The sequence below is a fragment of the Indicator indicator genome, chromosome 3, assembly GCF_027791375.1.
Source record: "Indicator indicator isolate 239-I01 chromosome 3, UM_Iind_1.1, whole genome shotgun sequence".
Classification (NCBI taxonomy): domain Eukaryota; kingdom Metazoa; phylum Chordata; class Aves; order Piciformes; family Indicatoridae; genus Indicator; species Indicator indicator.
In genome coordinates this window covers 46846818-46862720 of record NC_072012.1, presented here as the reverse complement: position 1 = coordinate 46862720, position 15903 = coordinate 46846818, and the positions used below count along the sequence as shown (strand labels likewise).

General features: G+C 36.9%; 1 protein-coding gene across 1 annotated transcript in view; it reads left to right on the top strand.

Moving 5' to 3' along the window:
• Positions 1-15903, top strand: part of LRRIQ1 (leucine rich repeats and IQ motif containing 1) — a 139594-nt gene that overhangs the window by 102037 nt on the left and 21654 nt on the right. Inside the window, exon 25 of the mRNA XM_054399999.1 lies at positions 1932-2052. Coding sequence (XP_054255974.1) covers positions 1932-2052 — 121 coding nt within the window. The remainder of the gene's footprint in view (positions 1-1931; positions 2053-15903) is intronic.

Below are 15903 nucleotides of genomic sequence, written 5' to 3'. Positions count from 1 at the left end.
TATTTCTACTAAGGAAACGACTTAAAAGCGTTCTATTTAAAGGGTTTGGACATACAGAGCTCTCACAAACTTAAAGTGATTGTAAATATTAAGAGTTGGCAGGATAAAACTGTTGCTCTTCTCAAAGTTTCTTGACACTGCTGTGGAAGAGAAAATAAAATATTGTTGCTAACAGCAATATTACAGCCTGCCAGCTATTCAAAGAAAAACTTTAAAATCATGGTCAGAAGGCATACAAAAGTCAAGCATCAGAAAACAAGGGATAAACTTTTTTTTGTGCTAGCACAAAGGGCACACAAGCACTGAAGGAAGAGCATAAAGTTTCTGTATCTTTAGGGCTGTTGATTGGAAAATGCACAGATTTTTTAATGAATTTTACATTAAACAGTGACTGAGTAAAGACAAGGAAATGAAACAGGTCTCCATTTCACATGAATTCTCTAAGTTAGAATGGACTACAAAGCCTGTCTGCATTGGTGCAGTGCGGCTCTTGGTACAGTGAGCTGGTTTGAACAGGAAGTCTGGAGATCGTCTCCTCCAGAGTAGCCTACATCTTTATAGTAACTGCATTTTCCTGAGAAAAAGGGAGCTGCAGGCTTCAACCCCCAGAGGAAGGAGTTGAGACCCAGCCTCTCTATTCCTGAGCAAGCAGTCCTAGCTACTAAATTATGCAAAAGTTTCATGCCCTTTACCGCTAACGTGCTTTCCTTTTTCGGTCATTGCTGATTTTCTTAAGGCATGGTCTCTGCTCAGATATTTATATTTATATATTCTCCTTCTCTGGAGACTTTCAAAACCCACCTTGATGCATCCCTGTGCAGACTACCCTAAGCAATCCTGCTCTGGCAGGGGGGTTGGACTTGATGATCTCTTGAGGTCCTTTCCAACCTCTGATATACTGTGAGACTGTGATTTAGCTTCTGAAAGAATTTGGGGCTTCTCAGCCCAGCAGAGAGAGGAAGGACTTAATCTTCCTCCTGGATTCCACTTCTGAAGGTCCAGAGACTAGATGTCTTTGTGTTCAGTGCTTGAAGTTGACTGACGCTACACTGGGGATTTTATAGATCGCTCTTGAGCGGTGTCTAATTTTTCCCTGTCGTTGCTACTGACCCTTAGTATCTACTCAGCAGTACTTTTGGTGTTGACTAGCTTTTCATTTCAAGGAGAGGGGCTTCTTGTTGAGTAAATGCAAAGCCATTTCTGCCAAACTAACACTCTGCCCTTTATGGTGTGTGGTGTTTCCTAAGCCACTATTTTTGACCTTTGCCCTGCATGCTTTCAAAACAAGGACCCGCTGCTAAAATGCAGCATCGTTTCCATTTCTATTTTTCCAGTATTTATATGTGCAAGTGGCCCATGCCAAAATGTACCAGCATGGAATGTTACAATTAATATAATGCTCTTGCCTGAAGTATAATTAAAATGCTGTCTGATGGTTAAGTTTAATTAGCAAAAAAAAAAAAAAAATCCCCAAACCTAAAAGATTAAATTACTTGCTAGGCCCTTGAGTGATTGAACTGATACGTGTCCTGGATAAAACATAAATATTGCAGAAAATAATCCAAGATGACAACTGTGACATTCAACTATAACTTAAATTATAGACTGGTCAGTAAATGATCTTAAGCTGTTTAAGGTTTCATCAGCCATCTGCAAGATTGATTTTCTTCAAAATTACTGTACTGAAATGTTTTCTTTTGTTGTTGCACTGACTCAGATCACAAACCACAATTTTAAGATCGGCTCTTATTTACAAAAATGCTTTGACATAGTACATTTGTTCAGCCTAGGCAACAATAAAGGATTGTGGTATCATTTTGAAGAAGGTTGTTTGACAGATCCTGTTTGTTTATTTGGGGTAATGTGAGCTGCATTCAGAAAATGTTATATTTTGTTTCATGATTGTGTACATTCTCTCCCGCTGCTTCCAGGCAAGCCCTGTAAGCAGAGAAGACACGGATTTAGACCTCGTTTCCATGGCCAGTGGAAGTGCTTTGACTGCAAACAGAGAAAAAAACAAGCAGCCACACAGAGACTCAGCAAGATCTTCAAGTAAGTTATGTTTTTATTCAATAATCAATTTAAAAGATCGTTTAAAAAATGCTAAGTGGAACTGAGCATGCTTGGAATGTCTCATCAAACAAGCTGCTTCTCTTTTTGTTGCTTTCTGGTGTAAAACCTTTCCCCATGTTCTCTACAGTTCTGTCTAAAAACAGTGTCATTAATATCAATGGACTTTCCAACTCAAGTTCCCTGGGATAAGTCTTCTGCTGATCTAGTTCTTAAAAGATTTCCATTGCTCAAAATTATAAAACAGGGTGGGTTTGTTGTTGCATTTTTTTAGCGTTTTCCTTCCTCTTTTTCTTTTTTTTTTTTTTTGCTTTTCTTTTTTCCAAAGGGGGTTTGAAAAATGCATGGTTTGTTATAACTGAATACCAGAACATGGTAATCAAGCCACAGATTTCTGTCGTGTTGTTTACCAGTTACACTGTAGTGTATCCATCCCGCTGAGCCTCCTCTGTAGCTCAGTGGAGGTTTTCAAAGCCTTATATTTTTTCCCCACACTAACATCATTCAAATTAACAAAAGGATCTGTAGATAGAAAAAAAAAAAAAAAAGATATTTTAAAGTCATAAAATGGTAGCATTTTAAATCATGTTAAATTCTGTGGAGTGTTCAGTGAAGAAAATGTTCATCTATTACTGCTAAAGACAAAGTAAAGCTCCAAACCCCCAAAAATGCATCTTACAGAAACTATAAGAAGGATTAAATAAATTGGGCACAATTATTGAAATTCCTCAAAGTGTTTGATTTGTGGCATTTCTTGAAAACTCTTTATGCCAAATAGAAATCAGGTTGCTTCATGGATTAGATGTCATTGCTGGATTTGGGGGGGGGAGGTATTGTTTTATATACGCTGACTTTTCACTGTTAAAGGAAAGCAAATTGAAATTCATGGCAAACAAGTAAAAACACTTGACATCTCTATTTTTCTGACATCCTTTGTAAATAATACAGAATAAAGACTTAGTTACATTCTATTAGTCCACCCCAGGCAGAAAAAATAAAACTGAGTGCAACTTATTATTCACTTGATTTACAATTCCAAGTCCTAGTCTCAGTTAGTTGCATCCATAGAGAAATTTTTTTTTTTCTATCTGCTTGCCATCTTAGAAAAGAATTAGTTGTGCCCAGAGTTTTCCTGTTTCTCTCCATTGGCTAGTGATGAAGCCCTAACATTTAAATTAGATGAGATTCCAAAATGCTGAGGTCCTGAATTTAGGTGAGCCAAGTCTGAGCTACTGATGTCACTAGCAAAATTATCACTCTAGTCTGATATTCAGAATTGAATGTATACATATCCTGAATAGCTGAGTGAGTTAGTCTACACTGCATTCATATTAAGGTGTATCTTCTGTCTAGATTGCAACCTTCACTAGAAAAATTAATAAGAATAAGCTATTTTCATGAAGATAGGCACACAGAACTTTGCCTGTGTTAGGAGCTTGAGAATAGTAAAGAAAGAAATGTCATTGGATTATACCTTCAAAGAGAAGAAACTATTAAAGAAGCAGCAAAGAACCATCCGCTGGTGGAATAGTGAGAGACAGAGAGACAGTTTGCAGGGTCTGGTAATAAATATTTTCATAAATTACACATCTACTACAGCACAATTAGGTATTCATTCTCCTTTCAGGAATTAAGGTTAAAAAAGCCCAGGGCTTCTATCTTTCTCTCTTCATTTGTGAACATACATCTATATATATACTTTTTTCATTGTGGATTTGTAATGCATGTTCTATATAATACCAGGTAGTACTATCATCTCTATGCAAATTTATGTGCAGTACATAAAAAGTTTATTATATCAGTTCAGTTTGCCAAAGCCTCTTCCTTTTCAATGCCCAAAAATGAATTTTTAGCCCTGTGATATCCTCAATCTGAAAACATCAGCAACTTACCTTTATTTATAATGTATTCATTATAAAATACTTTCCTGTTGTATTGTATATCTTTGTTTCTAAAATATTTAATGAAGAAGCCTAGAAACTCCTTGAGTCGTTTAGTAGGTGTAAGCCTGAACTTAGAAAAGATGCTGTGAGCTTAGAGGTGCTGCCACTTGAATGAATTGTACCATGTTTTTTTCAGTAGAGTTCAATCTCAATGGTGTGATACCTTTAATTAATAAAATAGTACTCAGATGACTTTGCACCATCCATAATCCTGGCTGGTGCCTCAGAATTCTTTGTATTTATTGATAGGAAGTTGTCTTCAGCACACTGTGCTGTACAGCTGAGAGCAAAGTTAGCACCTACCAGAGATATTTCTTGGGGCTATCATATACATTTCTTACATATAATTTGTAATTCAGTAATTGTATCAATAAATGCTTGAGATCCTCCAGCCTGAAAAGTGAGATCTAAAAATGCAAGCTAAATGGATTTTTAGGCATATTTACTAAAAACAAACAAACAAAATAAACCCACAAACAACTCAAATGTATCTGATGCTGAAATAAAATCCATTTTATATGCTACAGGGACGTGACTGTACACGAATGGTCATATTTTTGTGAAGGCAAAACATACTAGAAATGATAACATAACAGAAATCATTATCCTTTAATTCAGAGGGGTTTTTAGAAAGGCTAAGTCAAGAATTTCAGAAATATTTGGGGCAACTGACAGACATTGATGTACTTTTTGTAGATCTTATTTTCCAAAAGTAGCTCCTTAGAATTCCTGGTTAAAGAATTGTAAGGTTTTCTTTCACCCAAATTTACTAAATTTTTTTTTTCATGAAAAAGCTGGATGAGGTAGATTAATCCTAAACTAACTTAAATTCTGTTCCTTGACAAAACAAAATAAATCAGGGAATAAAAGAGATGTTGTGGACATCGTATCTCAGTTTAAGGAAAGAGTTTGGACTGCCTGGGGAGGTGGTGGAGTCACTGTCCCTGGAAGTGTTCAAAAAAAGAGTGGATGAGGCACTTAGTGCCATGGTTTGGTTAATTAGAAGGTGTTGGGTGATAGGTTGGTCTTGATGATCTTGAAGACCTTTTCCAACCTGGTAAATTCAGTGCATTTGATGTGGTTCTGTGTTTTATATCCAAAGGGGAAATTGACTGTGCATTAAAGTCTCCCAGTGTTTTAAAACAAAACCAAAACCAAATCAGACAAAGAAAGAGGGAACGAAAGTGAGAAAGAGGGAAAGAAAGTGAGAAAGAAAGAAAGAAAGAAAGAAAGAAAGAAAGAAAGAAAGAAAGAAAGAAAGAAAGAAAGAAAGAAAGAAAGAAAGAAAGAAAGAAAGAAAGAAAGAAAGAAAGAAAGAAAGAAAGAAAAAGAAAGAAAGAAAGAAAGAGAGAGAAAAAGAAAGAAAGAAAGAAAGAAAGAAAGAAAGAAAGAAAGAAAGAAAGAAAGAAAGAAAGAAAGAAAGAAAGAAAGAAAGAGAGAGAAAGAAAGAAAGAAAGAAAGAAAGAAAGAAAGAAAGAAAGAAAGAAAGAAAGAAAGAAAGAAAGAAAGAAAGAAAGAAAGAAAGAAAGAAAGAAAGAAAGAAAGAAAGAAAGAAAGAAAGAAAGAAAGAAAGAAAGAAAGAAAGAAAGAAAGAAGGAGAAAGAAAGAAGGAAAGAAGGAAGGAAAGAAAGAGAAAGAAAAAAGAAAGATAGATAGATAAACTGAAGGAATTGTAGCAATTGCTCAGAAATCTCTCAGATTTAGGACCTTGCCTCTATTGTGGCAAATTCATTATGTTCTCAAATATACTCCTTTACATTCCTTCCACAAATCATAGATATTTCTTTACAATCACTGATAACTAATTTTTTGTTTCTCTGTTTCTTGAGGTGGGTTTTTTTTTGTCCACTCTTATCTGACCATTGCTAAGGTCTTAATCTCTGTGGTATCTAATGCCTTCAAGTTGTAAAAGTAGGTGTGTTAGTAAGACCTTTTCACTGATTATATTTTTCTTACCTTTCAGTTTCACTTAAACTTACCTTGCCTTTGTGAAAAGCACAGAAAAGAGGGGGGGAAAAAAATAGTTCTTTTTCCCTGATGTGTAATTTCTCTGGAATCCACATATATAAGCCAGGATGGTTAGTGGCTTTCAAGTCAGAGCTGTGCAAAATTCAAATATCAGTCCTACGCTCTGGTGTTTTTATTACCTCCAGAAATATTGGTTATATTTTTTTAATACTTCTGAGAACACTGTTAGTGTGGTCAGCACTAAGCTGCAAAATGAGCAGAAAAATATTGTGCAAGAATGAGAAGTTAAGTAATTGTTTGTTTTGGTTTTTTTTTTTATACTTGGTTCAACAGGATGATTTTTTTATTCTACTAATGTACTGTTAGAGACTAGGCTATGACAATCAGCACCTCCATTCCATCATCCTTGGACCTTTAGATGAGTCTTCTACATATTTACATTTTCTACCTGTCGTTACAATTTTGTGGGTTTCTTTTCTCTTCAAATTCAAGTCTCAGCCTTTCTTTTCATTGCACACTTCTTGTGAGCTGCAATCTTTTGACCTGGGTTTCCAGGAGCATCAGAATTTGAGAGTAGACCGCAATGAGAGCTGTGCCTCTCAGTGTTATTTAAAATACCACTCAGAATTCTTAATTCTTCTGTTCCCTGAACTGGAGTATTTCAAGGAGCCTTGTCTTTAAAAAAAAAAAAATAAAAATTGAAATTAAACATTTGGAACTGAATCTTAATGTTCTTTAATCACCTTTCATTCAAAAAGTGGCCCATAAATACTATCCCCACCATAAAACATTTATCACTTTCAATTTCTCAGATCAATTAAAACTTTACAGTTCTGTTTGTCGGCTAAGTGAAATTAATGAAATTTAATAATGTCTTTCTTACTGTTGGGAGGTTTTCAAACTCAGAGAAAACTTCTCTTTCACTTTCCTCTTTACACTTTTGCCTCAATTCTTCCTCTTCCTCTCGACAGCACCCTCACATCGATCTCTTCGCCTTCTTTTCTTTCATAGTCCTTCGAAAGCCTTCAGCTTTGTTTTAAGCAGTGTATGGTACAGCTTCACTTCTTAAAAACATTCCTACTTTCCTGCTCCTTTCTCCTTAGCTTTAGTATTGTCTATATATTCTCATTCTGTAGCTTCTGTCTTTCATTTAGGATTTGTAAACTCCCTGTGTGCAGTAAACATCTCATTTTTAAACTCTCTCTTCATGCCTTTGCTCATATTTTACTGAGGGGTTTCGGGTGGTCTTTCTTTTTTCTGTCCCTTTTTCTTTCCTTTTTTCTTTCCTTTTTTCTTTCTTTTTTTTTTGTCTCCTTTTTTTTTCCTTCTTTTTTTTTTTTGTTTCTTTTGTTTTGTTTTGTGTTTTGGTTTTTTGGTATTTTGCCTCTGGAGTCTGAATTAGAAGCTTCCCACGTTACAGAAACTGAGTAAGAAACATCTTAGAAACACAACATCAAATGTGGGGGTACTTATGGAGTACTTATTTAGTAATCCTTTCAGTCTCTTTCATTTACCTGCTTAATAGACTTCCTAGAAAATAGTGGCAAAATTTATGCTTTTTCCTCAAAAATGCATAGAAGTGCTGTAAATGTATAGCAAAGTTACTAATGATCAGCAGCAAAATGCTAAGCCTAATTTCTTTTTGAGATGACAACTACATAATGGATGAGAAAGAGTTCTCCAGTTCTGAAGGGATTCAAATTTACCAAACTTTGATACCTCATAGAATGTCCCTAATGTTGTTTTGAACATCCTTTTAACGTCAACATTTTGGCTGGGAGGAAATTTCCCTCTGAAAGCATCGAGTATGATGGATGCTGCCATGGACTGTCACAGTACAAAAAGGTCATGAAATATTAAATAGGTAAAGGCAGCCTCCTGTTGTCATCAGTTAGTTTTTAATGGCCTTGGGTGTAGAATATGTGTCAATAAACTCACACTTCAGGGCCATTTCTTCAGTCACTTCTCTTGTTTGAGTGATGCACTCAAAGCAATTGGAAATGAGATTCTATGGATATGACTCTGACAAAGCATCAGAGTATTCCAGAAAGAGGTCTTGATATCTAATAATCATATTCTATCAGTCTCTGGATTGATGTGCTTCTTTCTGGTGATGTCTTGGGCAAAACAACTGAAATGCTTCGATCTCTGGGAATATGTGGAGGAAGGAATGTGAACCGATGGGGCAGATTTTTGCCTGAATTCTCTAGTGAGTGGAAAGTATTTAGAGAGGGCTTGAAAATCCAAGCATGGACATAAAGAAAATGCCATCTTTCCCATGCAAACACCTCTGCACATTTTACCAGAATATGAAATATGCCTCAGGAAAACAGCTGTTGAGCCACCATACATTAAAACACAGCACGGTCAGAGGAAAACAGTTAGGAACTGTGTTATAGGCTGAAGGAATGCCTTAGTTTGGGAACCCTTAGGTGTGTTAGCATGGAATGAGCAGAGAAATGGGGATATTTGACAGTGGCACAGCCCTATGTGAAGTTGAAATTCTTTAATGACTTCCAAACAAGAGCTCATATCCTGCAAACTTACAGTGCAGGTACTTGAAGCTAATAGTATTAATATTGTGACACATCAAAATTTTTCATCTGACTGATGTTTTCTTTTTAATAATCAGAGAACAAAAAGGCAGGTTGGGCACCAATTGAGTATGTGGTGGGTTTACACCACACAGAATGTGGAATTTGCCTCAAGAAGTAAATTACCACACTTACTCAGAATTTGGAAGTAAAATGAAATTACTATTTACAAAAAAAAAAATCACAAATACAAAAAGATAAAAGGTAATAAACATATACAAAAATGTATTTGCATATAAAACTAGACAACAGCCCAGCTTAAACCCCCTTCTACAGACCCAGACCTCTCTGGACAAAAGTCCAGAGGGCTGTGTACAGCTAACACATTATTTCTACCCCACTTCTGCTCCTTACCAAAAACCCAAACAAGAACGATCAGGCCAAGCAGAGCAAGGTCAGAAGCAGAGGCAGAGAGAAAGAGGCAAGTCCAAAGAGAGCAAAACAAGCTGTGCTGCAAAATATAAGAATTCTGCAGTCCAATGGAATCAGATAAACATATCTCTTATTATTCTGTTCTGCCCCACTGAAGATTCCACCCCTTCGGGCTCTCGAATTCTCTGGAAAAACTTATTTGCAACTAAGACATTTGTCTTAACCTGTAACATTATTAGAAATTAATAAATCAGTACCATGCTTTTAATTTTATTTTAAAAGATTCTTCAGTATGATGAACTTTACTTGGTGTCCTCTGTGTGAAAATACACAGCACAGTGGCACTTGTTCATGTGCAGACAGATACTAAAAGCTACTTTTCTGTGTATGGTGCTGGTAGGATCCATTATCCACATGAGAGGAGGCATTTGCAGATCCAAGATTTTTGTCTTTTTCCAGGTCTGTCACTAACCTGTTAGTTGGTATTAGGAATGTGATTCTACATCAGTTTTCCTATCTGCAGAAAGAATAGTCATGGTATATGTCATCCTTGTTTATGTATCTGCTGATGAAAGAGTAATAGCATCATGACATTTATCTGTTAGGAAAAGGAGAGGGCCTCCTCCTCATCTGTGAACTGGATAAGCTGTTTGGAAGCTGTCATGTCAACAAAGGAGTAATGTGACAGGTATAGCCATGCAAACAACAAACTAGCCACAGTAAGGCGACAAAATCAAGTGGTGGAATAGTTAACTCACAAGATAAAGGTAATTGGATAATTATAAATTCATAGAATGACTTTTCATGGATTCACAGATTGCATTGGCTTAGAAGGGACCCTCAAAGGCTATTTTGTCCAATCTTCCTGCAGTGAGCAGGGACCCCTGTAACTAGATCAGGCTGCCCAGGGCCATATCAAGTCTGTTGGAAGGGACCTTAAAGATCCTCTAGTTCCAACCCTCCTGACATGAGAAAGGACACATCCATTTAGATCAGGTTGCTCAAAGCCCCATCCAAACTGATCTTGACCGCTTCCAGGGAGGGGACATCACAACCTCTCTGGGCAATCTGTTCCAGTAAAGAATTTCTTCCTCAGATCTAACCTAAATCTACATTCTTTCTATTTAAAACTGTTACCTCTCCTCCTATCACTGCACTCCCTGATAAAGAGTCCTTCCTCATCTTTATGTAGGCCCACTTCAAGTACAGAAGGTCTCAACAGAGTCTTCTCTCAACTAAACAACCTTAGCTCTCTCAGCCTATCCTCATACAGGAGATGCTACAGCCTCTTGATCATCTTCATGGCCCTCCTCTGGACCCATTTGAGCAGATCCATATCATTCTTAAATGGGGGGCTCCAGAGCTGAACACAATACCCCAGCTGGGATCTCATGAGAGTGTTATAGAGAGGGAGAATTACCTCCCTTGTCCTGCTGGTCACTCTTCTCTTGATGCAGCCCAGGGTGTAGTTGGCTTTCTGGGCTGTGAGCACACATTCCTTACTCTGGCTCACAGTCATTTTTTTATTGCCCCAGTACCCCCAAGTCCTCTCCACAGGGCTGCTCTCAAGCCACTCCTCATCAAGCCTGTATTTAAGGCTTGAGATTGCTTTGACCCATGTACAGGACCTTACACTTGGCCTTGCTGAACTTCATGAGGTTTGCATGCCCTCACCTCTCAATCCTGCCGAGGGTCTGGGGGGCATCCCTTCCCTCCTGTGCACTGAGTGCACCACACAGCTTGGTGGTACTGGCAAACTTGCTGAGGTGATACCAGTGACAATAATTGGTGACCCTCATTCTTTCAGAGTTGGTCACAACTCCAAATTATAGAATCATAGAATGGTTTGTGTTGAAGGGACCTCCAAAGGCCATCTAGTCCATCCCCGTCAGCAGTCAGCAGGGGCACCCTCCACTAGATGAGGTTGCCCAGAGCCCTGTCGAGCCTCACCTTGAATATCTTCAGGGGTGGGGCCTCAACCACCTCCCTGGGCAACCTGTTCCAGTGTTCCACCACCCTCATGGCAAATAACTTTTTCCTGACATCCAATCTAAATCTGCTCTTCTCTCATTTCAAACCATTGCCCCTTGTCCTATCACTACAAGGCTTTGTAAACAGTCCCTCTGCAGCCTTCTTGTAGGTACTGGAAGGCCACTCTTAGGTCTTCCTGGAGCCTTCTCTTCTCCAGGCTGAATGACCCCAGCTCCCTCAGCCTGTCCTCGTAGCAGAGGTGTTCCAGGCCCCCTGAACTTCTTTCCAGAATCAATAGAAATCCTGTGTTTAGAAGTGAGTTAAATCAGCATAGGTGTCACCATTGTGTGTAGAGAGATATTTATCTTCATATAATCTGCTTATTTATCTTAATATCATCTGCCTGAGAAGGCTTCTGTCAAGCATAAAATAGTGGGGGTAAAAGTGAATTTCTGAGGTGAAATCCTAGCTTAACTAATGCCAGCAAGCCAGATTTCCATGTGGCCCATGCATCTAAGACACAATGCAAAACACTTCCATTTTTTCACAGGTTAGGTTTTTTCCTATTCCCAGATAGAACATCTGAGTATTACCCTGGTCTTACAGTATACAGTCCTTGCAGTCTTAATAACTTTTCCTTCTTCTTCTCTTCCTAAGTATAAGGAAACACACACACAGGCCTGGCTCATCAATGTAATTCCTCTCATTTCCATGCCCAAGTGTTTTAAAACTTTGACAAGTGGTCAGTCTGATCACAAAGAAGAAAACCAGGAAAGGACTTCTGTATAATTTTTGTGTAATGAGGATGCTCATGCATGTGATTTTGATATATTCTATAGGATGAGAACTTTTTAATTTATTGCACCTTTTACTTCACTGAGAGCAGGGGAGTTGGATTTGATGATCTCCAGAGTTCCCTTCCAAACCCCAAAATTCTATGATTCTAAGATATGTGGTGAAGGACACCATCTTTCTACTATAATAAATAGTAAATTTAGTCCTAATTATAGTTTCACACACCATCTGTGGGCCCTCTCTGATACCCTGATGCTCCATTCTCCAAAAGCTAATGATGGGGCTTGAGGATTTGGAACATGGAAGGCACTGAAAACTGGATGATGAGTTAAATGGAACTGGTTTAATGACTATGGTGGTCTTAGGCTGATGGTTGGACTCGATGGTCTTAGAGGTCTTTTCCAACTGAAACAATTCTAGGATTCTATGAATACAGCTGAAAGATGCTGCTTTACAGTTTGAAATTATCATGGAGATGCTTATATACTTTTATATAGCACAGAATCATGGAAACATTTAGGTTGGAAAAGACCATCAGGATCACCAAGTCTAACCCAGAACCCTACTCTACAAGGCTCACCCCTAAACCATAGCCCCAAGCACCACAGCCAAACCACCCTGAAACACATCCAGGCTTGGGCACTCAACCACCTCCCTGCCCAGCACATTCCAATCCCTGAACACTCTTGCACCCTGAAAAAATGTTTCTAATGTCCAGTCTAAACCTAACTAATGGCAGCTTAAGTCTGTTCCCTCTTGTTCTATCACTAATTATCTGTGAGAAGAGACCAGCACCAACCTCTCCAAAATATCCTTTCAGGTAATTGTAGAGAGCCAGGAGGTCTCCCCTTAGCCTCCTCTTTGCCAAACTAACCATCCCCAGCTCCTTCAGTCTCTCTTCATCAGATTTATTCTCCAGGCCCTTCCCCAGCTTCCTTGCCCTCCTCTGCACTGGCTCCAGCACCTCCACATCCCTCTGGTTATTGAGGTGCCCAAAACTGGACACAAAATACATATCTTAGTTAACTATCAAAGAGCACATATCTGGTCTTTTTGAACAGGCTACAGAACCATAATTTGTAATATACTGCTTAATTCACTTTGATATTCCTTATTTTAAAAACTACCTAAATGCAAATTTTAAAAGGCACTTAGAACTTCCTGTCATTAAAGTTAGCAGGCTAGGGAGAAAAAAAATTATGCAATTATTTCATGTAATTTCATCATCTGTGTTTTGAGGTACGAAAATAATTCAAAAGCTGTCTATAACAGAGGCACAGAGGCATTTCCTAAATTTCAAGTGCTTCATTTTCCAGCCTGATAATCTTTTAATGGGGTTTGGGGGTTCTCAAGGCAGGAAGAGGGTGGGGGGACAAGGGCATTTTTAAAGCAAAACAGGCTATTAAAAATAGTAAAAGAGAAAATACATTCCCAGACATTGACTTACATGTAACAGATACCCACTTGGAACCTTGGAACCATTAGACCCACCACAAAGGTTTCTGTCATATGATAGCAGTAAATAATAACAACGTTAAGTTTCCTTTGCTGTGGGATATTTGTGAAGTAGCTTCAAAAGTATTTCTCAAGTCATTGCACAGAAAGACTCAGTAATTAATGCTGAGCTACTGCAGAGCTGTTGCACTGGATGGCAAAGAAGTTTCTATAGATTTTTTTTTTCCCATGACAAACTGGGGTTTTCCTTCTGTCTATTTTTCATTGCTGATGTTTCCACCTTGTGTTCCATAAGCCTTTCTTTTACCATGAACAGTTCTGGTTTCTGTCCCCCCATCTTCTTCCAGCATAAGCTTCCACTCCCATCCACTCTTAGGCTTCTTTTCCACAGTCTCCATCAAGTCTTGTGTTTGTTTCCACAGAATCCTGTCAGATCACCTTTTTCCTCTCTCTTGTATCCAGATATTCCATGCCAGTGTTACTCAGATTCATCCTCTAATTTAAGTCTCTTCCCAATTTGGCCAAATTAGACAGATCTTCAGGCCAGATTCTTTATGTATATGTTCATTGTATCTTTTACTCACCAGTATTTTTACTTCTTTTAATCATGTATGTTCTAAGAGTTATAGCCCATCTAGTTCCCCTTAATCCATCTTTCTTCTTCCTCAGTTGCCCTTTGCCAGTTTTCCCACATTTTCTCTCTACTCTTTCACATATTCTCTCTACTCTCAGTGTCAATCTGTTGGTCAAGTCATTCTGGTCTGTTGTGCCAGCTATGTCAGGATATTGCTTGCCAAGTTAGCCTTGGTCTCTCACCTTAACTCCAATTCAGTCTCTTTCAGGTTTTATCTCCAGTCCTATGCTGCTCTTTCGGTCTCCCTCCTGCAGGAGCTTTGGCTCGTACCCTCTCCACATGTCCTGCATCTAGGCTCTACCTGCCACAGAGAGGCAAGCTCCAAAGTTCCCTGATGCAGCATGAGCTTTGACATTATGTTTAAGAATAGTCTTCCTCAGCACTGTGTTTTCTTCTCTGATTGTGTTGAAACTTTTAAACTTAATCTAAATTTGGACACACCCTAAAAACAAGACCATCATCTTACTTGGCAGACTTCAAGTCCCCTCTGCAAAGTGCAATTATAAATATTTCACAGATTTTCCTTAGGAGTAACTGACCTTTCAGAAAACTTCAGCCAAAGGCTGATACTCAGTATGTGAAATTTCATCCTAAATGATGAAAATTGTGGAAATAGAAAAGGGCCTGAAAAACAAAAAAAACAAAACAAAACAAAACAAATCAAACCAAACAAAAACCAAACCAAAACAAAAACAAAATAAAAATAACAAAACCAAAACAAACAAACAAAACAAAACAAAACAAAAACACAACAAAACCAAACCAAAACAAAACCAAAACAAACCAAAACCAAAACAAAACAAATAGATAAGGGTCTGGAAAAAAATAAAACACCTACCCAAGATAAATTGATAAACTCAGATAAACTGAGCTTTGATAACCAATGGTTCTAAAAGTCCTGTTTGTAGTTAGGAAAATGTTATATTTTACTGAACATATTCAGAGCATTATGTTTATTGTGCTCTTTAAGTGTGTAGAATGGCAATTAATAAATATTTATAGCTTATTCTTGTGGATGCTTAGCTATCTGAATTCCTTCATGTCACTGAGTCACATTCTAGAGTTCAGATTATTGAAGAAGGGCATGATCTGGTTAAAGTATCATTAATGTTGATTTAAATTCCTTTTTTTTTTTTTAATTCATTATTCCTATAAAATTTTTAATTATTTTGCAATCCTAGTAACTTGAAATCAAGGAGATTTTACACACAAAATTAATCATCTGCTTACTTACAAAAAAAATTAATAAAAAAATAATCATGAGTCTGACTTATCTTCAAATCTCCATATCTGATATAATCTTTAGGTATTTTTAATATATTTATATATGTGTGTGTGTATGATTATATTTATATATTATCTTACATCTTATTATATTTATATCTTAAATATATTTTCTGTATAGATAGACATAGATATAAAGATATAGAGATAGATATAGAGATTAGATGTAGATATAGATTAGATATAGAGATACAGATATAGAGATATAGATAGATATAGAGATAGAGATATAGAAATAAAGGTATAGATAGATACAGATATAGATATAGATATAGATATAGATATAGATATAGATATAGATATAGATATAGATATAGATATAGATATAGATGATATAGATATAGATATAGATATAGATATAGATATAGATATAGATATAGATATAGATATAGATATAGATATAGATATAGATGATATAGATGATAGGTATAGATATAGATATAGATATAGATATAGATATAGATATAGATATAGATATAGATATAGATATAGATATAGATATAGATATAGATATAGATATAGATATAGATATAGATATAGATATAGATATAGATATAGATAGATATAATGTGGGATTTCTTATAAGATGTTCCTGAGGGTTCTCAACACTTCAAACATAAGTGTGAAATACAGAAGTGCAATGTCAAAACTGCATATAGTAATTCCATATGTAATTGCATATAAGAAATATATTTGGGGGTTGATGTCAGCAATACAACTAAAAAAAAAAAAAAAAGAAGAAGCAATTGGTCTGACTTCAATGCAGCCATAAGTAATACTATTAAAAAGTAACTTTTCTGAGATTTTAGCATTTACC